At 45.5% G+C, this 26,093-nt stretch overlaps 1 protein-coding gene across 1 annotated transcript in view; it reads left to right on the forward strand.

The window, feature by feature from the left end:
* The window catches only part of LOC147692229 (maestro heat-like repeat-containing protein family member 2A), a 122,254-nt gene that overhangs the window by 38,810 nt on the left and 57,351 nt on the right, over positions 1-26,093 (forward strand). The window contains exon 12 of the mRNA XM_086936757.1: positions 4,303-4,410. Coding sequence (XP_086792883.1) covers positions 4,303-4,410 — 108 coding nt within the window. The remainder of the gene's footprint in view (positions 1-4,302; positions 4,411-26,093) is intronic.

Genomic DNA, 26,093 nt, shown 5'->3' on the forward strand with positions numbered 1-26,093 from the left:
TTTCCACCCTAAGCGTGGAAGGGTATTCTCAGATGTGAGACCCTTGCTCATTGCACCATCAGGATTCAAGCAAACCGGGCCGAAGACGGCTGTAATGCCAGAAACCGGTCCCCGGGAGTTTGTTTCCTTCCCAGTGTAAGAATTGGCTTTTGTAGTTTGGTTTGCCCTGTTCCCATCATGCACTGGGACAGGAACAGACTAATTTGCATACAGCCAGGTTCTGAAACTGGGATGGTACAGTGAGCTAAAAAACGGTGTTGGATCTAGCCCTGATCTCTTGACTGGGTGAGAGCTTTCTGCTTAATTCAGAGACTCTGTCCCTCACCACCCCTTTTTGTAAATATTTTTGTCCACCCTAAGCGTGGAAGGGTATTCTCAGATGTGAGACCCTTGCTCATTGCACCATCAGGATTCAAGCAAACCGGGCCGAAGACGGCTGTAATGCCAGAAACCGGTCCCCGGGAGCTTGTTTCCTTCCCAGTGTAAGAATTGGCTTTTGTAGTTTGGTTTGCCCTGTTCCCATCATGCACTGGGACAGGAACAGACTAATTTGCATACAGCCAGGTTCTGAAACTGGGATGGTGCAGTGAGCTAAAAAACGGTGTTGGATCTAGCCCTGATCTCTTGACTGGGTGAGAGCTTTCTGCTTAATTCAGAGACTCTGTCCCTCACCACCCCTTTTTGTAAATATACCCCAAGAAGGATGGCAGACTTCGTCCAATCCTGGACCTCAGGGTTTTGAACCTCTATCTCAAACAGGAGAGGTTCAAGATGCTCACTCTTGCGCAGGTTCTTCAGGTGCTGATGGAAGAAGACTGGATGGTGTCGATCGACTTGCAGGATGCGTATTTTCACATTCCGATCCTGAAGTCGCACTGGAAGTATCTCCTTTTTACGGTGGGATCGCAGCATTACCAGTTTGTGGTCCTTCCGTTTGGACTTACTACTGCGCCTCGAGTCTTCACCAAGGTGATGGCTGTGGTGGCAGTGCATCTCAGAAGGTCAGGAATTCCAGTGTTCCCCTATCTGGACGACTGTCTGATCAAAGCAGAGTCGCCGGAGAAGGTGCTCCATCAGTTGCTAGAGACAACTCAGTTGTTGCACAGGTTGGGTTTTTCGATAAATGTACCCAAATCTCACCTGGTGCCCCCCCCCCAGCGCAACCTGTTCATAGATGCGGTACTGGACAGTACTGTGTTTCGTGCATTCCCTCCTCAAATGATTCGCGACATACAGGAAATGATACCTTTATTTCACTATGGAGCGGTTGTTCCAGTCCTGAAGGACCTTCTTCTGCTCGGTCTGATGGCTTCTTGCATTCTGTTGGTCAACCATGCACGCTGGCACACGAGGGCACTACAGTGGTGCCTCCAAAGGCAGTGGTATCAGCACAACGGAGATCTCAGGGAGTCAGTGAGGATCTCCAGAGAAACTGCGTCGGATCTGTCTTGGTGGGGCGTGGAAGGCAATCTGTCTCAAGGAAAGCCTTTCCAACTTCCTCCAGAGGTGGCCACAGTGATAACGGATGCATCCACTCTAGGGTGGGATGCTCATCTGGGGGACCTAGAGGTCAAGGGTCTTTGATCTCCAGAGGAAAGGTTGCTTCACATCGACCTTCTAGAATTGCGGGCCATACATTTAGCACTCAAGGCCTTCCTCCCTTCCCTTCGCGGTCGGTCGGATCAAGTCCTGTTGGACAACACCACCGCGATGTGGTATGTCAACAAGCAGGGAGGAGTAGGGCCATGGTGTCTCTGAGAGAGGCTCTGCGTCTCTGGTGCTGGGTTCAGGACCATCAGATTTGTCTGATGACAAATCATCTGGCCAGGGTTCTGAACGTGCGTGCAGACAGTCTCAGTCTGCAGTTCTCGGCCGACCACGAGTGGAGGCTTTAACCGGAGTTGGTTTGTCACGTCTTCCGGACACGGGGAACTCCTCAGGTGGACCTGTTTGCCACACACAAGAATGCTCACTGCCCGTCATTCTGCAGTCTCCAGGTTCCGATGCAAGGAGACTCTGGGGGACGTTTTTCAGTTGAGTTGGGACTCACAACTCCTTTACGCGTTTCCTCTCATACCCTTGATTCCTCGGGTTCTGAGGAAAATTCGCCAAGACGGGGTCCAAGTTATATTGATCGCCCCGGATTGGCCAAGAAGGGTGTGGTACACAGATCTTCTCCACCTCTCCTCGTGCTCGCCGCTCCGTCTCCCTCACAGGGCAGACCTCCTCTCCCAGATGGAGGGGCAGGTTCTACACCCCCACCTCCTGACCTCACACCTTCATGCGTGGAGATTGAACGGGGCAACCTGAGTTCTTTTTCTCTCCCTCACGATGTGGTGGATGTCATATTATCAGCCAGGCGTGATTCCACCAAGTCCATCTATTCTTATAGGTGGTCTAAATTTGTTGCTTGTTGTGGGGAGAAGTCCGTTGACCCTTTAAGGGCTTGTTTGTCCAATATTCTTCAATTTGCACTTTACTTGGCCCAGCAGGGTTTTGCAGTGGCAACTATTAAAGGTTATTTGTCAGCCTTATTGGCTTTCCTTTGTTGACCGGACCAGCCCTCTTTGTTTAAATCTCCAATTGTATTACGCTTCATTAAGGGCCTTACCAATAAATTTCCTCCAACACCTTTTATTGTACCTCAATGGGAATTGAACCTTGTTCTTACGTTCTTGATGGGTTCTCCTTTTGAACCTTTACACTAATGTCCCTTGAGACTTTTATCTTTTAAAAAGGTCTTCCTAGTCGCAATTACCTCGGCAAGGAGGGTAAGTGAGCTTCAAGCTCTTAGCTCAAAGCCCCCATTCTTGACCAATCATGCTGAAAGAATGGTTCTCAGGACCAGGGCTGCTTTTCTGCTAAGGTGGTTACTCCATTCCATTTAGGACAGTCCATTACCCTCCTTACCTTTTATCCTCCCCCTCACCCTTCCAAGGAGGAGGAGAGGCTTCATCGCTTGGACCCTGAGAGGGCCGTGAGCTTCTACCTGGACAGGACAAGGGAGTTCAGGTTGGATGACCAGCTGTTCGTTGGATTTGCTGGCTGCAGGAAAGGAAGATCTGTGCACAAGCGCACTCTTTCAAGATGGATAATATTATGCATCAAGATCTGCTACTCCCTGGCGGGTAAGGACCCTCCTGAGGGTATAAGAGCTCACTCTACTAGAGCAAAGTCTGCTACTTCTGCTTTATCTAGGGGTGTACCTGTTGAGGATATTTGCAGAGCTGCGACTTGGGCCTCCCTCCACACTTTCGCAAAGCATTACTGCTTAGATACAGAGGTGAGAAGGGACGGCCACTTTGCGCGCTCTGTCCTTCAAGATTTCTTGGTATAGGAGAGTGGACACCCTCCTCCGGGAGTGGGGACTGCTGTGGGACTCTATTCACAATGTGAGGAATCCACTGGCAGATGTATCTATCAGAAGAGCAAGTTACTTACCTTCGGTAACGCTTTTTCTGGTAGATACAGTATCTGCCTGTGGATTCCTCACTGACCCACCCGCCTCCCCGTTGTCCACTCTGCTATACCTGAGTTTATGTATTTTTATGTATATTTATATTTATATTTGTATGTATATTGGGTTTTTAATTCCTCTTCTATGCACTATGTGTGCAGTTTTGAATTGTATGTACTATGTACACTGTATGTATGTATATCTGCTGTCATGAATCCATCCGGGTGCCTCGAAGGCACGGAAAAAAGGGCGGTACTGATGTCATCACGCCAATATAGGCCTAATAAGGAGTCGGTGACGTCAGCCGGAGTCGCGCGCGATGCCGTGCTCCTGTGACGTCTACGCCGGCGTGCTTCAAAAGAGTTTTCCAAACGTTGCTGACGCAGGGGGATATTCACAAGGTGAGGAATCCACAGGCAGACTCTGTATCTACCAGAAAATGCGTTACCGAAGGTAAGTAACTCGTTCGTTTGCATTCTGCTCCTAAGTATGTGATATTGTTGCACAGTCCCCATCTGCTTTCTGTCTGGATTGCTGCACTGTTTCTCTTTTCACAGTAATTTGCTGGCAGCATGCTTTTGTTTCTTGTGTTTCTTTATAAATCATGAACACTGTAAAGGTCTCCTTGTTTCTTCTGACCACTGATTTCACACCATACTAGTTAAGCGTTGCTGTATGTGTTCTCTGGTTCTTCTGCCATCACAATATTTCGTAATTGCTGAGGTTATTGTTAGCCGTAGTTTGTTTACTCATCTTCTCAAAGTCACGTCACCCAGACGTCAGCTGTAGAAACTGCATTTAAGTATATATTACTGCTTTAAAGTTTATTTCTGTTTTCTTTGCAGTTCCTGGGGGCTATCCTGAAACAAGTCCCATACAGAGAATGGCACGTCTCATTAATGGAGGAGTTCAGCTTTCAGATTTCCAGTTTCGTCCATCATGAGAATGAGGAGGTTAGTGCTCTCAAGGGTCAGCATTGAACCACTGGGGAAGTCAATTTAATACAAAGGCAGAGAAGGATAGAACTGTGTATTCCAATTGCACTGTCATTGGTAAAGTTTATTTTATACTATGGGTACACAGGACTGGAATAGACCAGCCGGAAAAATAAGGTATGGTTCTTCCACTCCCTGTAAAAGCCGACCTATTAAGAATCAGATGGAGATGAACTCCATAAGGTAATTACTCTCCACTTGGCTCATTAGGAGCAACCACATGTCAGGGTATTACTTATTGCACCAAATGGATCTCCTTCAGCTAAAAGGTACTCTTCATGTTAGACCCACTCTCCATTCAGTGGATCTGAGGTCATATTCATGCAAAAAGCAGTTTAGGTATTGTTCCTATCAAAAAGCAAAGAAGAAATACAGGCAACCACAGAAGGGGGAATCCTAAGGATTATTTCCTGGTGCCCTCACACATCCATGAGGATGTCATGAATCATAGTGCACGTTCTCTTCGTAGGGTCAGCGCTGCAATGCCCCATGGGCCCCACAAAGTGCGTGTGTGGGTTTTTTGCATGTGAGTGTGGAGTGAATGTGTGCAGTGATGGGAAGGGAGACTAAAACAGTCTCAGAGATACCAAACTTGACTTTAATGTAATGGTTCCCCTGGAAGGATTAAAAAACATAATTTGATAGGGGCTACTACAGTGGTGTGATGTACCCAAGTAGCGTAAATCTGTGAGTGTGGCCAGGTTGACATCTTTGGCCCCAAAAAGCCTAAAAAGATCCAAAACACTTCTTCAGAACCCAAATAAATGGGGAAAACCCTTCCCTACCCCTAAGATGTGAAATTAATGTAGGTATTCCCTCAGAAGAAAATACCTGTTTTAAAATGTTTAAAATTGATTTTCCAACCTAGACAATAAATGATGAAAATAAAGAAAACACACAGTAAACAAATGTTTTGTATGTATGGTCCAATACACCACCAGAATGGCTTTTCCAACTCACTGTATCATAGTGTCTCCAAAGGTAGACATGTACATGCTATTGTTGGCGCTGACCAGTCGCCACAACCTGAAAGATGTGAAAAAAACAAGCTAGTGCATACAATATAGCAGAACAGGCAAGTGGACATACGTGGAATGTGTAATTGGAGTAATTGTTCTCAGTTGTGGTGTGTACGGCCCCGGGAAGGAGGGATGACCAAATGGCCAATGAGGAGAAGAGGGGCAAGCCTCAGCCAATAGGAGCGAGCCCCCTCGTATGCTAGTGCAACAGGCGTATCATCCCTCAGTGGCAGCCGTCTCAGAGTGTGTAGTGGTCAAATGCTGGCCAGCCCAAAGACACCATGGTTTTTTAAATGGGGCGTCTACGCAGTAAAATAGAACAGTTGAATGTTTTTTTTAATGGAGAGTGACGGTAAGAGAAAAGCATGGTGCACTGGCATATATAGTGACAGAGAGCAAGCCAGGTGCACATAACTGCTAGCCATCCCTCATGGTGGAATTTAGGCCTATTGGTGTCTATGTTCATGTTGGAAATATGGTCCTCCTCATGTAATAAGTAACATGGGTGACCAAGTGGTCTATTTCCAATGGATTAGAGTGCTTGGAAAGCGCTATTTGACAAAAGGCTAATGAGGAGAAGAGAGAAGAGAAGGGGTACGCTGGTATGCTAGAGCCAATAGGAGCAAGCCCTTCACATGCTGGTGTAACAGAAGTATCATCCCTCAGTGGCAGCCATCCTGGAGTGTGTAGCCGTCAGATAGAGGATAACCCAAAGTCATCAATGGTATTAGTAAGGGGCCGTCGAAACAAGTTGACACACAGTAAAATGTTTTCTTATTGGAGGGTACTGCCTAATTGGTATCAACAGAAACATTCATGTTAATGAAGAAGAGACCCATGCCAAGTCGTAAAATACTTTTCATAAGCACTGCTTAGTGTGGTGTGAGAGACTCTATAACAGGGCATTTCATATGTGACATGGTGTCAGTGGTGATATGGTAGATCAGATTGCATGTATGAAGAGAATGTCAGTATATCCATGGTAAAGGAGTATCTGATTTTGCAGGGGACTGACTGGGGAATTACACCTCGCACCAGGCAGAGGTTTTAATTTTTCAGACATTCGCTGTTGGTGGAGATGCAGAAAATCCACGGTTGGTCTCTTCTGAAAAGGTTAACCAGGCCCCATCAGTTAGTTGCTTCAAAATTGTCCACCGGAGGTCATCTGGCGAGTAATTAGAGTCGCAAAAGTAATTGGACATTTTTGTAGTGCTGTGTCTGCAGTGGATATTGCGCCAGTGCTCCATTATTCTTGGTTCGAGGGTGCTTGGGGTCATTCCCCCGTAATGAAGGCCACACGGGCAAGTGATCAGGTACATGCCTTCTTTTGTATTGCAGTTAGTGTCATTTTTCAGTATCCAGGTGAACTGGGGACCCAACTTGACCTCTTTGGAATGTTTATAAGAGGGAACATTTCCCGTAGGACTCACCGGGATAGTGTCATGTGACAGGTGGTAAGACCCACAAGGTGTTCTACATGAAAGACTGTTGAATGCAGGGCCTGGTGTGTACCAGGAGGTCCTTCAGGTTCTGGGTACACTTAAAAGTAAATCGTGGCCGTAGAATCTAAAGTGACCCAGTGCATAAAATTCCCCAATGTTTCATTATGGTACGTTTGATCCGATTGGAGTTGGGGGTGAAGATAAGGACACTAGTAAGGAAATTTTCAGTGGGTCTCGTGTGGGTCTCTAAAAGAGATTCCCATTAATTGTTTGTGTACTTTTCTCGGCTCGTTTGATAACTCTGGATGTGTAGTACCAGGAGGACAGATTCCTACTAAGTGTTTTGGCTTGAGCGCTATAATCTTTCAAAAAGCTGCAATTTCTCCGGACACAGAGAAACTGCCCATATGGCTAGTTCTCCTATAAGGCTTTTGGATGGTGACTCTTAAATAACAGAAGACTGTTGCTATCAGTGATATTTTTATATGTCTTAGTGCATAGTTTACCCCACCTTAATGGAGATTAGTAAATCCAGGAATGGTATCTGCCTTGTTGAGGCAGACTGGGTGAATCTCAGGTACGAGTTAAGAGTACTGATCCAGCATCCAAATTATTGGCATGTGGTGTTATCACCTTTCCAGAAGATCAGAATAATATCTATGTATCGTCGCCAAGTTAGAATGTTGGCATTGAAGGGATTCCTGTCAGTAAAGATGCTTTGTTCTTAAAAATGGGCATGTCTGTACAGACCAGGCTTGGGGCAAGTGTGCTGCCCATTGATGCCCCTTGTATCTGAAGATAGATCCAGGTATTGAATTAAAAAAGTCATAATTCTACGCTATCATGGCACATTCGATAATAAAGTCGATCAGCGCTGCTGTCGTCCAAGTCTGTGCTCTGAGGCAGGCCTAAATGACCTATACGGTGGCGTCTTGAGGGATGGTGGTGTACAAGGCCTCTAAGTCTAAGGTCTAAAGGAAGTTGATTTCCTGTTGATCATTGGTGTCATCAATCAGGTTCAGCATGTCCCTTGTCCTAGAGACCAGTGGTATAAGGTAGTGGTCGCAGAACTTACTCAAAGGTTCCAATAGAGATCCAATGCCGTAGACAATTGGCCTTCCTGTCGGGGGGCTGTTTTCCTTGTGTTTTGTGGGCAATACGTAAAAGTAGCGGGTCCTTGGTAATGTATTTACCAGGAACACTGCTTCATGTTTAGCGATTCAATCTTGTGCCTCCGCCATCATGACGGTACAGAGCGGGAATATCTTCGTAAAAATATCGACTAACCTAAATATCGCCGCAAAAATATCTACAGGAAGAAATATCGATGACAAAAATAGAGTTTGACCAGAATATCAAAAGACAGGTAAGTAATATCGATAACATTAATATAGTTGTAATAAATATCGTTTACAAAAACATAGTTTACAAAAATATCGTTTTTAAAATAATTATAAGTAATGTAGTGTTTTTAATGAGTATTTGTTGTCAAAGTAGTATTTTTTGTAGTATTTTATTAGTTAATAATGTATTTTATGTTGAATTTAGTGTTTATAGTTCCGTAGCGGGTTGTGGGTTTATAGGGGAGTAGGGTGGGAAGTAATTTGAATATAATAAAATAATAGATTAATTAATGTTTTAAATGATTATAAATAGTGTAATAAATAATAGTTAATTAATTTCAATTAGTTATTTGATTAATAATTATGTAATTAATTATGTTAATTGTTTAATTAATTTTAGGTGTGTGTACTGGAATTTTCTAGTGAAAATGTAGTGAATTAATTACATTTTAATTGAATAAATATTTAATTAATGATTAATTAAATAAAAATAAAGATTTGTTCTTTTATAAATGAGTAAATACATTTGGTAATTTTTACACCTACACTATCCAACGCTTTCCCTACTGTTGCACCTTCTGGAGTGGGAATAGTATTTTTTACCCCTACGCTAACCAATGCTTTCCCTACTGTTGCACCCTCTGGAGTGGGAATAGTTATTTTTACCCCTACGCTATCCAACACTTTCCCTACTTTTGCACCCTCAGGAGTGGAAATAGTAATTTTTACCCCTACGCTATCCAACGCTTTCCCTACTGTTGCACCCTCTGGAGTGGGAATAGTAATTTTTACCCCTACGCTATCCAACGCTTTCCCTACTGTTGCACCCTCTGGAGTGGGAATAGTAATTTTTACCCCTATGCTATCCAACGCTTTCCCTACTGTTGCACCCTCTGGAGTGGGAATAGTAACTTTTACCCCTACGCTATCCAACGCTTTCCCTACTGTTACACCCTCTGGAGTGGGAATAGTAATTTTTACACCTACGCTATCAAATGTTTTAACTAATAATATATTGTATATTTTAATTATATGTATGTATTATTGTTGTTATATAAAGTAATGTGTTAAATATATGTATTTGTACACATTTATTAAGTTTATAATGAAAAAGTGTAGTTAATTTGTTTTCAATAGTTAAAAAATTAAAGTAATGTAATGTATTTTGTTAATAGTACTTATATTTATTTATTATTTAATGTCATTTTAATTAATTTAAAAAGTCAATATTTTTTACATCTATATTTATTACAACAATATTTTTGAGTAGATATTTATGTACTTACCTGTTTAAGTATAGGGTGTCGATATTTTTTATAAAAGATATTTTTGCAACTATATTTATGTCAACTATGATTTTGTAATCGATATTTCAACACCCTACCATCATGACCATGGATTGAATTTGTTTTATCAAGGTCTCAGTTGGATCTGAGCTCATTGAGCTATAGTATTTCCCATTCGCTAGCTGGTGTGGGCCTTCTTGGTTGTAATCGGTGATGTCCATCACAACAATCGCTCTGCCCTTTTTTGCTGATTTGATCGCAATCAAAGGATCCTCAGTCAATGCTTTAACTGTTCTGCGTTGTTCTGGATGACAAATTGTTGAAGAACGTAGGAGCTCTTATCTGTGCAGTCTTCTTCACTATGGCTTTTTCAAAGATGAGGACCTCACTGGGTGTAATGGCTGAAGTAGGTGTCAACTCAAATAGAATTAGTAGTCCTGAGTCCTGAAAAGAATTCCTGAAGGCAAACTTGCGGAAGAACTGGTGACGTTTGCTTATGAGACAGAATTGCTCTCCCAAAGAGGTGGGCACGATTACAAGACCTTTGCATAGTACTGCAATTTTGTCTTTGGTCAGAGCCCTCTTTGAGAGGTTAATGACTAGTCTTCCTTGGCCAACTGACTCCTGGTCTGCATCTTGGTTTCTTACTGTTTCCAGTGCACTTGTGTGTTGTTCCTCTTCTTCTTACTCTGCTCCCACCCAAAAAAGGTTGGGGAAAGGGGTACTGGAAGAAGGGTTGCAGTGGTTGGGAGGGGACATCTGGAATCCAGGGTACCACAAATTTTCGGTGTGCTGAAAATGGGGGTATTGGATATCCATACATGGATGGTGGGGAACCCTTTACCCGTCGTTCTCATTGCTGCCCCAACTGTCATTACTCAAAATGCTGTTTGAAGATTGATGTGTCCTGGGAGATGTGATAGAACCTTCGTCTGAAGAGAGCTTATGCTGCGCGAGGTAATCCTTGTGCTCGTTCTTCTGATTGATACATCTGCCAGTGGATTCCTCGCCTTGTGAATATCCCCTGCGCAGCAGCCAATCAGAAACTTGTGTAGCTCGCCACGCCGGCGAGGTCATGGACGACGTCACAGAGGGTACGACTCTGCTTGCAACCCCGCTGACGTCACTGGATCCATAATAGGGCCTCGTCGGCGTGATGACGTCAGTTCCCTTTTTTCAGCACCGTCGACGGCAACGGTTTCTTGGGACTCTACGTAGTAATATTGTTATTATAGTTGTTCTTGTCGTTTTCCTTCGAAGATGTCTGGGAGAAAATCTGGTTTCAAGCCCTGCAGGGAGTGCGGTAAGCAGATGTCCATCACTGACCCGCACGAGGATTGCGTATGGTGCTTGTCTTCCGATCACGACGTCGATGGATGTGCGTGTTGCAGGAAGATGACCTCTAAGGCATTAAAGGAAAGGGAGGCGAAGTTATTTATAGCCAAGATGAAGAAGAATAAGAAAGAAGTAAAAGAAGATCGAGGTCGAGGTTGAGATCTCGTTCCGAATCCAGATCAGGTTTGAAGTCGGCGTCGGGACATTCGAAGTCGAAGAGACATAAGAAAAAGAAGCACTCTTCGAGGCATCACTCTGATAAGGAACCGGCGCCGAAGTCATCTTCTCCTCGACGTCACAGAGGTGAGGTTGGTCCTTCTCATTCAAACTCGGGCTCGCCAGAGAAGGAAGTGACTCCTGAAGTCGAAGTCTCTCGATCACCGACGCCGGCTCCTTCGGATTCAGTTCATCTTCGGATCCGGGTGAAGCTGAGCCAGAGCAAGAAGATCAGGAGCAGCCTGAAGAGGTACCTTTGTCGGCGCCGGCGGGCCTGACTCCAGGTACACCGGCTTCAGAGGCGGCGCCTGGAAATTATCCTCCTTTCCCGGCTCCAGGGCAAGACACATCACATTATCTTAACGCTATGTATGGTGTCTTTGCAAGGACCATGTACCCCTCTGGTGCACCTGCGGGGCCCATGGGTCCTTTTGCCTACAATTTGGGTGTTCCTCAGGCATATGCCCAGGCTCCATTTATGCCCTTTCTTCCAGCATCCCCGTCCTGGAATTTTCCGGCGCCGAGGGCTCCGGCACCGTATCGAGAATCTCCGGTGCCATACCGTGAATCTCCGGCGCCGTCTGTTCATCCTCGTTCGGCGCAAGCGGCGCCGACGGATCCTCGTTCGATGCCGGTCCCGAATCCTATGGAGTTGGTTGTGGATCCATTGACTCCAGTCATGAGGATCCGCTCCAGGAGGGAGGCCCAAAGAGTTGTGGAAAAGGCACGCTATCGACAGGAGATGGAGGAAGGTGAACTTCCTGATTCTGAGGACTATTTTGCAGAATTAAAAGATGCAAGTCGTCTTGATGTTTCCCCTGAGTGGGATTTTTCTCCTGGTTCAGATGCTCCTTCGAAGGAGGTAGCCCCATATCATACAGTTGTGAGAAAAGCTGCTGAATTATTGGACATTAATCTTCCTTCCACCGAATTTAAGTCCAATTTATTGACTGTAGTGTTGCATTCTCCGTCCTCTGTGACTGAGCCTTTGTTACCATTTAATGAGGCAATTCTGGAGCCAGTGTTGGAGGTTTGGAAGAAGCCGTCATCTGCACCTGCAGTCTCCAGAACTGTGGCACGGAGATATAGGGTGGCACCTGAGGATCCAGAATTTTTGTCAGCTCACCCTTCGCCTGAGAGCCTTGTAGTTCAGGCGGCTTGCTCCAAGAGGTCTTCAGGATCTTTACCTCAGGTTCGAGCTGACAGGGAGTCTAAACGGATTGACCAGTCTGCTAAGAAGGTGTTTTCATCTGCCAGCATGGCACTTAAATCAACAAATGCAACTTGCTTGATGGGAAGGTATATCCATGCCTTGATGGATTCCTCTAAACAGTTGCTGCCAAAACTGTCTGATGAAGACAGGAAGAACTTTCAGGAGGTTTTGGATGATACCCATGCTGCTGCGTGCCAGGTCATTCAAAGTGGCCTGGATACAGCGGACTAGGTGGCTAGAGTTATGGGCTCTGCAGTGGCTACGAGAAGGGGAGCTTGGTTGAAGTCTTCAGACTTTTCTCAGGATGTGCAGGCTACTTTGTTGGACTTACCATTTGATGGTACAGGTATGTTTGGTAAGAAGGCTGATGCTGCACTTGAAAGGTTCAAAGATAGTAAGGCCACAGCAAGATCACTTGGCTTGCAGACTCAACCCAGAGGTTCCTTTCATAGATACAGAGGATTTGGGAAGTCATCCTTTCGTTCGCAAGGGCAGCCTCGTCAGCAGCAGCAGCAACAAAATACGCGGTATAAATCATATAGGGGAAGAAACAGAGGTCGTCCACGAGGTTGTCAACCCTCCTCCTCCTCCTCTTCCTCTACCTCGCTTCCTATCGCCGCAGCAAAGCAGCCCTAGATTCCCCATTCCCAGTTATGTTGGCCCTGTGGGGGGTTGGCTTACCCATTTTCTACAGGATTGGGAATCGATCACTACAGACCAATGGGTTCTCAATCTTGTGGCAAATGGGTATGCTCTTCCCTTCAGGGAATTCCCACCAAATTACCCTCCTTGTCAAGCGACTTACTCAGAGGAACATCTCCTTCTCCTACAGGTGGAAGTTCTGACCTTGTTAAAGAAAGGCGCGATAGAGGTGGTTCCAGAGTAGGAAAGGGGTCGGGATGCTACTCCCGGTATTTCCTGATTCCCAAGAAGGATGGCAGGCTTCGCCCAATTCTGGATCTCAGGATCTTGAATCTTTATCTGAAACAAGAGAAGTGAAAGATGCTTACCCTTTTGCAGGTTCTTCAGGCGCTGCTGGAAGAAGACTGGATGGTGTCACTCGACTTGCAGACGCGTATTTTCATATCCCGATCCTGGAGTTGCACAGGAAGTATCTCCATTTCAATGTGGGGTCGCAACATTATCAGTTTGCGGTCCTTTCGTTTGGAATTACTACTGCACCTCGAGTTTTTACCAAGGTGATGGCAGTGGTGGCAGCCCATCTCAGGAGGGCGGGGATTCCTGTATTCCCCTATCTGGCCGACTGGCTGATCAAAGCAGAGTCTACAGAGAAGGTGCTCCATCATCTGCAAGAGACAACTCAGTTGTTGTACAGGTTGGGTTTTTCGATAAATGTACCCAAGTCTCACCTGGTGCCCTCACAGCGCAACCTGTTCATGGGGGCAGTACTGGACACTACTGTTTGTCGAGCATTCCCTCCACCTCAAAGGAGTCTCGACATTCAGGAAATGATTCCTTTGTTTTACAATGGAGCGGTCGTTCCAGTCCTGAAGGTCCTTTGCCTGCTCGGTCTGTTTGCTTCCTGCATTCTGCTGGTCAACCATGCACGCTGGCCCATGAGGGCGCTCCAGTGGTGCCTCCGCAGGCAGTGGTATCAGCACAACGGAGATCTCAGGGAGTCTGTGAGGATCTCCAGAGAAACTGCAGCGGATCTGTCTTGGTGGAGCGTGGAGGGCAATCTGTCTCAAGGAAAGCCCTTTCATCTGCCTCCATCGGTTGCCACAGTGATAACGGATGCCTCCACTCTAGGGTGGGGTGCTCATCTGGGGATCAAGGGTCTTTGGTCTCCAGAGGTAAGGTTGCTTCACATCAACCTTATGGAATTGAGGGCAATTCGTTTGGCACTCAAGGCCTTCCTCCCTTCCCTTCGCGGTCAGTCGGTTCAGGTCCCGACGGACAACACGACTGCGATGTGGTATGTCAACAAGCAGGGAGGAGTGGGGTCGCATCTTTTCTGCAGAGAAGCTCTGCGCCTCTGGTCCTGGGTTCAGGGCCACCGGATTTGTCTGATGGCAAATCATCTGGCCGGAGTTCTGAATGTTCACGCAGACAGTCTCAGTCGGCAGTTCTCAGCCGACCACGAATGGAGGCTTCACCCAGAGGTGGTTCGTCACGTCTTCCGGGCGTGGGGAACTCCTCAGGAGGACCTGTTCGCCACTCACGAGAACACTCACTGCGTGTCATTCTGCAGTCGCCAGTATCCGTTGCAGGGAGCTTTGGGGGACTCTGTTCAGTTGAGTTGGGGCTCACAACTCCTTTCTGCGTTTCCTCCCATACCCTTGATCCCTCGGGTCCTGAGGAAGATTCGCCAAGACTAGGCCCAAGTTTTATTGGTCGCCCCGGATTGGCAAAGAAGAGTGTGGTACACAGATCTTCTCTACCTCTCCTCATGCCCGCTGCTCTGTCTCCCTCTCATTGCAGATCTCCTATGGAGTTCTGGACTTTTTGGTTCCGTCCAGAGGTGTCAGGGATAACACCCGAAGACCCCGGAGTTCCACCTGTCTCGGTGCACAAATAAACAGAAACACGGGCTTCTCGATGGTGGCGTCAAAGACCAAAGGTTTATTACTGCAGGGACACAGAAGTCACAGAAACTACACACGGGCAGTATCTAGGAGCCTGTTCGATTTGTACAAAAAGGGTTGCTCCTTATATACTAAAATTTGAGCTTGAGGCAAATTCTTTACATGTAATACATTCCCAAACCTTTGTGTCCTAAACAATAAATATTTGGCGTTGCACAGGAATCGTCGACAATATCTGATGTCAAAACATTACGAATGAGGGGTTCCCACTTTTCCATCATAATCTTATGTCAACTTTTCATTCAAGACCCTGACCGCCTCATCGTAAATTTCGTTACCTCCCCCTAATAAAGGCCCAGAAGGAAAGGAGCAGAGCCAGGTGCAGAAGATAGAAAAGCAGGATAAGAGATGTTTGTGGGTCGTAAATGGGCAAGGCTACCAGCTTCGGCCGCCTAATCATGATCAGGCCAACGAACACAAGAACCAGTATAGCAGGACTGGCCTCGGGCAGAGGAGGCAGCCTTTGCCGAGTCATGCAGCTACAGCGTGTTCTGTTCCAAGGTGCACGTGTCACTGGAAAGGTGAATCGCCGGCTAAGCCTACGTGTCCTTAATCGAAATGAAGTAATCAGAGGTTATTGCGTATGTGAGGGCAAGAAACACAAAATGGCTGCCATGATCTAAGATGGATGCCATGGGTAGATCGGAAATGTGTTTGTTACAGGAGTACTCTTGCTCGTAGCATAGCGAAAACACCAGGATATGCTAAATGGATCATTTGCGGTTCGCTGATACCAATATTATGTATTTCCGACAATATTGAAAACACGGGTTCAAATCGTCACGGAACCTCAGACCCTCCTTTTGCCCTTACATAGGCAATTACTCAGTCTATGTCAGAGTCTAATTCTATGCTCATCAGGTCAGTGACATGCTGTTGTGTCATCATCCTTTCTCGTGCCTTTTCTCCAAACGCAGGTGGTTTTCTAAAACAGGTTGCAGCACAGAGACTACACAAAGCAGGACCACACTGGATAATCAGGCAGCATGAGAATAGGAATACTAAGATGACACCAATGACCATCAGAACCTTCCATCCCCACGCCGATATCAGAGTCCAAAACCACTCCATAAAGGACCAGTTTCCCTGGTCTACGTGTATAGAGTCGGAAATCTTGTGTAGCTTAGAGATCACCTCATAGACTGTTGGAGCATTATTGGGAATAAAAACACAGCAGCTCGATTGGATCATTCTGCATACCCCACCTCGATCTGCAAGTATTACGTCTAGAACCATACGGTTCTGCAACGTCATGAGTCTATCCGCCTGAAGCTCAGCTGTCAAATTGCTAAGGGCACCAGCAGTTTCGGAAATAGTAGATTCAACTACCCGTGTTAGCTGACGTATATTTCTACTATTGGCCATAGGCCCCCAGAACGGAAGGAAACCTTTGAAGAAGTCTCCAGCTTCCTGACCAGCGGTGTCTTCCTTGCTGAAAACACCTCTTGCTACTCTGGTCTTGTGGTAGTCAGATGAAGCAGTGTATGTTGGAGGCAACAATCGAGCAATATAGCATGACCCCGCAAAGTCGGCAGGCAACCATGTATACGCTCTGTCCTGACAGATGAAATAGGTACCCCTAGCAGTCAGGAAAGCAGGGGAAGAGTTAGACGGAAACACATAAGTCTCAACGCACTCACTCCTCCTTAGCTGAGCTCTCGGATTTCTCCCATTACCTTGCAAACAGACCTGACCTCGGTGAGGCACGACCCAGATTGGAGTGGAGCTTTTACGTTTGCTTTCTCCCAAACTAAGGCGATACTCTGAAGAGTTCCAACTCAAATATACTCGTAATTCGTCTCTAGGGTAAGATGGAGTATTATTGACGTCCTTGATCATGTCAATGATTCCCTGGACTAAAGCTTTGTTTGCAGAGTTATATTTAGTGGAACGTGGTGGACGCGGAGGATAGGTTTCAAGGGCATAGGCAAAAATGGTCTGAAAGGCCTGAAATGATCTATTATAGCTAAAAGGCAAAACCAGGTAGGGAATGCCTTTATCCATAGTGTGGGGTATCAAGCCACACACCCAGCAGTCTGTAGTGTTAACTACCAGTTGGTGTTGGTGCAAGAGCTGTACGAAAGTGTTATTGATAAATTCTGAGCGTCGAGCTTGCTCATGTTCAGGAAACGAATGAAAAGAGTGTATGGAAGAAACAGTAGAGGTAGCAGGATCAAGGGGAGGTACTGTAGTTACTGGCACAAAGATTAAATTTATACCAAAAACGATTCCACCCACCAACGTTATTAAAACAATTAAAAATGTAATAGCACATTGCATCAGAAAACATTTGCTATGAAGAATTCTGTAGAGTCTGTTTCTGCGAACATAAATCACATTTTCTCGTTGCAGCACAGGAAGCTCCATCTTCTACAATCCGCTCGCGACCACTGATGATGTGTACGTAGATGAAAATGCCTCTATCAGTCCTGGGAGTTCCCAGAACCAACAGAAAGATCGACCTTGTGTCTGACCCCCGCAGATTCAACTAGGCACACAGCCACGACCCTACGGCAACCCAGACGGCAAGGCAATTTTAAAAACAATAAAACAATAGCAAACTTCCTGGCTGAAGGCAAAAGTTCAAAATTTCAAATATCACAATAGGCAGTTTCCTGCTTTATTTGTCCATATTACGAGATCGTAAGTTGTATCTTAGTTTTGCAGGGACTGTTTGATCAGGAAACAGTGTCTTGTCAGCAGAGGTTGCAATGTTCAAGTTCGCAAATGGCAAAGTTTCTTCTGATGCAGAGGGCAAGTGTTCAGGAATCAAAGAAGTAGTTTCAGGAGGAGAGTTCGGGTTCGAAGTGTCAGTTATCAATTCGGCATCGCTGAAAGGGACAAACTTGGGTGTTCGCTCGAACTCAGAGGCACCAATTCCCTTCTTCACCCAGTTGTCATAAGGAAGTGGCAAGGGCACACGTTTGACGTGTGTCGCATGGATCCAGTGCTTGCGACCAGCCACACGAACAGCAGTTCTCGTTGTTAGCAGAACTTGGTAGGGTCCAACAAATCTGGGCTGAAGTTTCTTCGTCCTCGCAAAGTTCCGCACCACAACGTGGTCACCTGGTTTCAGCTGATGACCTGGACTCTCCGGAGGCTTTGGCAATGCATCGAAAACCTGTTGGTGAATAAGACTCAATTTAGCAGTCAAGTCGTAAAGGTAATCAATCAACATTGGATATTCCAGAGAACAAAATTCCTTTGGCCTTGGCACTCCCCAAATATTAGCGGGACGGCCAAATACAATTTCATATGGGCTAAGCCCTACTCTAGAATGTACAGTCGCTCTCGTGGATAACAAAGCCAATGGTAGTGCGTCTGGCCAGGATAAACCCGTGGATGCCTGTATTTTAGCAAGTTTTAGTTTGAGGGTGCCATTGTAACCCTCAACTAAACCAGCAGACTGGGGATGGTTTGCACTGTGAAACCTTTGCTTAATACCTAAACCGGCACACACACTCTGCATAACTTTCCCTATAAACTCACTTCCGTTATCTGACCATTCAATCCGTGGCATTCCGTATCTAGGGAAATATTCTTTGAGAAGAATTTTGGCAGTTGATAGGGCAGTGTTGTCCTTTAGTGGATATGCTTCGATCCATCTGGAGAAAGCACAAACTACCACCAGGACGTACTTTAAGTTATTGCACCGATCCATGTGAATGAAGTCTAACTGAATCACTTCAAAGGGGCAAGAGGGAGGAGCGAAGTGACCAGCAGGAGTAGGGATTCCCTTGCCAGGATTATGCATCAGGCATACCATACAATTTTTCACCACTCTCTCTGCACATTTACTAATCCCATCATTCTTCCAGACTGGAGCCAACATCTTACATATCCCTTTAGAACTTATATGTGCTACTCCATGTGCCATTGTCACCACTGCAAGCACATACGCATCAGGCAACATCCAACGCTGTTCTTCCGACAAGTCAATCCAACATCCACTCGAATCCAACTTGCCCGTACTTTCTTTCCATGCACGCTTTTCCTCCTCAGTCGCTTCTTTCTGAATCTCTTTCACACTTTCCACTGTATCCTCACACATTCCAGACTCAGAAATCCATCTTGCAGACGTTGCAACATACATTCTACTCATCATATTTCTAGCTGTCTGTTTAGCGGTCTCGTCAGCAAAAGCATTCCCACGACCAACATCATCCGTGATTGCTTTATGCGCACTGCATTTCACAATCGCAACTTCAGTCGGCAAGGTTAGAGATTCCAACAAGTCGTTAACTAACTGACCATGTTGAATCTTAGTCCCATGGGACGTAATGAAACCTCTTTCTTTCCACAAACGGCCAAAATTATGGGCCACTCCAAATGCGTACTGACTATCTGTGAACACATTCACTCTCTTTCCCTTTGCTAAAACACACGCTCTTGTTAGAGCGATTAATTCTGCAGCTTGGGCAGAATTCTGACTCACTCTTGCAGTTTCCACAATCGTACTCAAAGTCGTTACTGCATAGGCAGCAGTCACATCACCATTCTCCAATTTAAAGCATGACCCATCAACATACAACGTGCCATCTGGATCTGACAATGGGGTGTCTTTTAAATCAATTCGTCCTTTTGTCTCCTCCTCGGTTCTGAAACAACAATCATGGGGTTCGGAATCACTCGACTCTTGATTAGTCGGCAACAGTGTTGCTGGATTCAATACATTGCATCTTTTGATCTGAATATGACTCGCTAGCAGTGTCAGCTCGTAGCCAGATAATCTCGCACTGGTAAGGTGTTGTGTCTTGGTTCTGTTCATGAGTGTATCCACAGCATGAGGAACCATGACCACTAGCATGTTATTCATCACCAAACCAGCAGATTGTCGAATGGAAGCCGCAGCTGCCGCTGTAGCTCTCAAACAACTAGGCAACGCTCTAGCTACCGGATCTTATGTTGATGAAAAGTACGCACAAGGGCGTTGTTTATCACCGAATTTCTGTGTTAGAACACTCAAAGCGCAACCTTCTCTTTCGTGAACATAGAGCGTGAATGGCTTGCTGTAATCGGGTGTACCCAATACAGGAGCTGAACATAGTGCATTTCGTAACTCAGAAAAACTCTCCTGACATTCAGCAGACCATGGCACCGGACTCGGAACATTTTTCCCAGTCAAAGCTACCAACGGTTTTGCTAAAAGAGAAAAATTTGGGATCCACTGCCTACAGTAAGAGGTAATACCTAGAAAGGCACGTACTTCTCTCTGTGTGCGAGGAACACTCATCTGCGTAATTGCTTTTATTCTCTCTGGGGTCAACTTCCTTCCCTCCTTTGACAAGAGATGACCTAGGTAGGTCACTTCTTGGCAGCAATATTGCATTTTCGAAGGTGACACCTTGTGATTCAAATTAGACAAATGATGCAATAACGAAATCGTAGCTGCTTTGCAAGTTTCCTTGTCATCGGCAGCCACTAGAAGGTCATCTACATACTGCACTAGAGCAGAACCTGGAGGAAGTACAAAGGAATCTAACTGACTTTTTAATGCCTGACTGTAGATGGATGGGCTCTCACAATAGCCTTTAAACCTGAAGCTTCGACCTCCTAGACAGAAGCCGAAAATATCTCTGCTTTCCTCGGCTATTGGAATGCTGAAAAAGGCATTTTTCAAGTCGATGACTGAAAACCATGAAGCTGTTGCAGGAATCAATGTTAACAATGCAGTAATGTCTGGAACTACAGGAAACTGCGGAACCACAATTTTATTGACCTCTCTGAGGTCGATAACAAATCTATATACTGGAGGCTTTGAAGGATCAGTACGTTTCAAAATTGGCAATACAGGACTATTACAGACATTTCCTCTAGTTTCTTCAACCACCCCTTTCTTAATCAAATCTTGCACAATCAATAAAAGTGCACGTTCACCTTCAGTAGAGATCTTGTATTGCGGAATTCGTGGAAATTTTACATTTGCTTTCAAAGTGACTACATATGGTGGTATTTCTAAAAGGCCTACATCGTTAGGACCAGTCGCCCAAAGAGTATCAGGGAGTGAACGCAGCTCTGGCGGGAGTGCATCCAATGACAAGTACATCGGAGAGGTGATTCGTTTACCCAACGTAAGCTGTACTCCTTCCGGAGAACAGTACAATGTCGCATATAGGCGTTTCAACAAGTCTAAACCAAGCAGGTTCTCATTACAACCTGTCGTCAAAATCAGGGGTGCTTTCAATTGACACGGTCCAACAGAAATAGCTAAAGGACCAGATACAGGGTTGTAAACAGGGGCGCCTGAAAAACCTACAGAAACATTTGTTAAGCCGGACAAAGGTGCGCCAGGGAGTTTCGCATGCATGATCGAACTTTTTGCGGCACCAGTATCCAACAGAAACGGTTCGACTACACCTGATGTTGCTACAGCGACATAAGGCCCACTCTGACCCACTGGAACTGATACTACCCCCTCTCTCTGTCCATGGCTGTCCTAGTACTCATTTTGTTGAAATCCCTCATCAACTTCACAATAATCCTCAACATGATACTGTTGAGATCTAGTTTGTTGGGCAGACTGTCCATTTCGCTGATCAAAGTGATTGGAAGGGCGATCATTTGTTTGTGGAGGCATAGTACCTCGTCCTCGACCTCTAGAATTTTGTACGAATCCACCACGACCTCTCTGAGCTGCTGCTGCGTTATTTTGCGCTAAGACTGGACACTCATTCTTATAATGACCCTCTTTCTTACAATACGCACATTGATTCCACTGGTATTGCGTCTCTGAGAACCATAATCTGTCCTTTGATATGATCCTTGCTGTGTATTGGTCTGATTCATGCGAGGCGGATATGCTTGTTGCAGAAGAACTTTAGTTTTTAAGTCTTTCGTTTTCTTGTCTGATTTCTCTTTTTCCTCTTTATCCCTATTTTCATAATACTGTACAGTTGCAAGTATTTGCGCAGTTGTAGAGACAGCCCACGCACTCTCGGAATCTTTTAATTTATTGCATAGCTCAGGTAGCAAATTATGTACAAATTTATCGACAAACAGTCTCTGTCCTCCTTCTGTGCTCATATCCTGACCACTGTGATCTACAAAAGTTTCTTCGAACCTCGTGAAAAAGTCGGAGACACTTTCGTCTTTCTTTTGCCTGCATGCGGACAACTTGTCCCAGTTAACACGCAATGCTGGCATCAGAGTCTTCATTAAGTCGATTATCCTACCTGGAAGATTAGCAATTAGAGGTTCGGGTTTGGAACCACCTATTTGCTGACCATCCGCTGCAATGATAGCTGCCCAATCACCACCTAGAGCAACGGGATGATTCTCTTTACGAATTTTAGCCCAAATTGGTTGCGGAACTACATTCCCAAATAACATGTCAATGTCCGCTAGATTCATCACACAAGCCTCAACTGTTTGTGCTAACTCCTTAAAGTATCCAGCAGGATTCTTACGCGGATCTGGCAAGGCCTGTTTCACTGCTAACACTTCAGCTCGCTTCCACGGAATGTGTATCCATACTCTTTGGAATTGCGCTGGAGCGGCTGCAATACCAAGGTTTACATCAGCTTGCACAGCTTTGCGCCAAATTGGAGGAACCTCCCCTCATTGGATATTGGCGATTCTGCTTTGTACTATTTTTCTCTAAGTCCCTTGGTGAACGAAGAGATGGATCATTCCTATAACTAAAAATCAGTTCCATCGCTTCTTTTATATTATGACCTACTATCGTACCTGCAGCAAACTCTTTCTGAACCTTAATTAAGTCTTCTAAATTCAATTCAGAGTCATCTTCTTCTAGTTCCTCACGTAAAAGAGAACACATCTCGTCAAAGACATATCGTTGTGTTGGTTCATTCCATTGCATAAATGTATCTAATACATCTCTCGTACTATATCTCCTACTCTTCGAAATCCATCTGAGAGCCGTGGAATCTAATATTCCCCGTTCCTCAGTACTTGGGAGCTGACTACGTCTTTGTACAGAGTCAGAAGTAGGAGTCTTAATTAAAGATTTATAGAAAGGAGACAGAATGTTAGAGACAGAATCAGTGATTCTTCGACGAATAGAAAGCGGAGTCATGATACTAGCAGATGTAGAAAACACAGTAGCAGTTGGAACAGATAGCACAGGGACAGTAGGAGTATCAAGTAAGGTAGCTTGTGAAGAAGTAGGTGTAAGCAATATAGGTATAGGCAAAGAAGTCGGCAACCCAGGAAGAGGTGGTGCCGAAGGAACATTCACATTAATTACAGGGAGTACAGGAGCTTGATTCTGAGGGGCAGGAGCAGGAATACCAGGTTGTCCAGCAACCGGCAATTGAACATTTGGTACAGGTGGAGCCGTAGCACCTTGTGCATACGGTGGGGGTGACCGTAACAAGTAAGACAACAGAGGATCGTTTTCAGGGTCCTCTACTATCTTAGTTGTACTCGATGGCAAGGCAGGATAGCACTTGTCGATCGCTAAATTACGTTCTCTAGTAGCCACCTCCATTGCTTTCTCAGACTCGTTATCTTGCAGCTGCTTAGCCGCTTGTTCTAAAGTTAACTCTTGCTCTTTCTGTTCTTTTTTCAACCTTTTAATTTCTCTCTGTTTAGATTCTTTTCGCCAGTAACGGAAAGAATCAAACATTGCCGGCCGGGCTTTCTTCTTAAACAATTTTACTTCTAAATTGTCAAGGACTTCAGGTTCAAAACTACCATGTAGTGGCCAACTAAGGACACCATCCTTTTCAGTGTATCGGACCCACACCTCATTATACGATATAGGACCCACACCATACTTACAGTAAAGATCATATAGAGGAGTCCCAATCGGAGGAACCAGACATGAGTCCTCCAACCGGGAATCACTGTTGCAACCGAAACACGACAACATACAATTTTTCCGATTTACCATTTTGTAATCCGGAACACAGAACAAACAACACAAACAGGGATGTGTACTCAAACCAAGAACTTAGGCCTACCAAAAGCGAACAAATGTATCGATACCCAAACTAAACCAATAGATTATCGTAACCAGAACAACCAGTGATAATCTTACGAAACCAAACCAAACCCAGAACTAAAAGGATTTTAACAACCCTTACGAAGTAACCAACTAGCAACCACTAAATACTTAACTGAGGCACTGAAGACGTCACCAAGGAGAAACCCGTCATGTTTCGCCGTACTAAGGACTGCACCTCGGGTCCAAGACAGGGCGACGGTCAAGGCAACGGACCACTGCAGCCGTCCTGAACGGGAACCCTCGTGGAAGAGAACGTCGGGCCACTTTTGCGATATGCCGGGATCGATGAAGTGGGGCGCCTCCCTCAGGAATCTTCACACGAAGCTTCTCGAACTCTTCAGGCTTTTGGACCGGTACCGAATGACGTCGCCCTACGTTGGGCACCAATTGGAGTTCTGGACTTTTTGGTTCCGTCCAGAGGTGTCAGGGATAACACCCGAAGACCCCGGAGTTCCACCTGTCTCGGTGCACAAATAAACAGAAACACGGGCTTCTCGATGGTGGCGTCAAAGACCAAAGGTTTATTACTGCAGGGACACAGAAGTCACAGAAACTACACACGGGCAGTATCTAGGAGCCTGTTCGATTTGTACAAAAAGGGTTGCTCCTTATATACAAAAATTTGAGCTTGAGGCAAATTCTTTACATGTAATACATCTTTCAGGTTGTGGCGCTGACCAGTCGCCACAACCTGAAAGATGTGAAAAAAACAAGCTAGTGCATACAATATAGCAGAACAGGCAAGTGGACATACGTGGAATGTGTAATTGGAGTAATTGTTCTCAGTTGTGGTGTGTACGGCCCCGGGAAGGAGGGATGACCAAATGGCCAATGAGGAGAAGAGGGGCAAGCCTCAGCCAATAGGAGCGAGCCCCCTCGTATGCTAGTGCAACAGGCGTATCATCCCTCAGTGGCAGCCGTCTCAGAGTGTGTAGTGGTCAAATGCTGGCCAGCCCAAAGACACCATGGTTTTTTAAATGGGGCGTCTACGCAGTAAAATAGAACAGTTGAATGTTTTTTTTAATGGAGAGTGACGGTAAGAGAAAAGCATGGTGCACTGGCATATATAGTGACAGAGAGCAAGCCAGGTGCACATAACTGCTAGCCATCCCTCATGGTGGAATTTAGGCCTATTGGTGTCTATGTTCATGTTGGAAATATGGTCCTCCTCATGTAATAAGTAACATGGGTGACCAAGTGGTCTATTTCCAATGGATTAGAGTGCTTGGAAAGCGCTATTTGACAAAAGGCTAATGAGGAGAAGAGAGAAGAGAAGGGGTACGCTGGTATGCTAGAGCCAATAGGAGCAAGCCCTTCGCATGCTGGTGTAACAGAAGTATCATCCCTCAGTGGCAGCCATCCTGGAGTGTGTAGCCGTCAGATAGAGGATAACCCAAAGTCATCAATGGTATTAGTAAGGGGCCGTCGAAACAAGTTGACACACAGTAAAATGTTTTCTTATTGGAGGGTACTGCCTAATTGGTATCAACAGAAACATTCATGTTAATGAAGAAGAGACCCATGCCAAGTCGTAAAATACTTTTCATAAGCACTGCTTAGTGTGGTGTGAGAGACTCTATAACAGGGCATTTCATATGTGACATGGTGTCAGTGGTGATATGGTAGATCAGATTGCATGTATGAAGAGAATGTCAGTATATCCATGGTAAAGGAGTATCTGATTTTGCAGGGGACTGACTGGGGAATTACACCTCGCACCAGGCAGAGGTTTTAATTTTTCAGACATTCGCTGTTGGTGGAGATGCAGAAAATCCACGGTTGGTCTCTTCTGAAAAGGTTAACCAGGCCCCATCAGTTAGTTGCTTCAAAATTGTCCACCGGAGGTCATCTGGCGAGTAATTAGAGTCGCAAAAGTAATTGGACATTTTTGTAGTGCTGTGTCTGCAGTGGATATTGCGCCAGTGCTCCATTATTCTTGGTTCGAGGGTGCTTGGGGTCATTCCCCCGTAATGAAGGCCACACGGGCAAGTGATCAGGTACATGCCTTCTTTTGTATTGCAGTTAGTGTCATTTTTCAGTATCCAGGTGAACTGGGGACCCAACTTGACCTCTTTGGAATGTTTATAAGAGGGAACATTTCCCGTAGGACTCACCGGGATAGTGTCATGTGACAGGTGGTAAGACCCACAAGGTGTTCTACATGAAAGACTGTTGAATGCAGGGCCTGGTGTGTACCAGGAGGTCCTTCAGGT

This window comes from Lissotriton vulgaris, chromosome 9, assembly GCF_964263255.1.
Source record: "Lissotriton vulgaris chromosome 9, aLisVul1.2, whole genome shotgun sequence".
NCBI classification, from domain to species: domain Eukaryota; kingdom Metazoa; phylum Chordata; class Amphibia; order Caudata; family Salamandridae; genus Lissotriton; species Lissotriton vulgaris.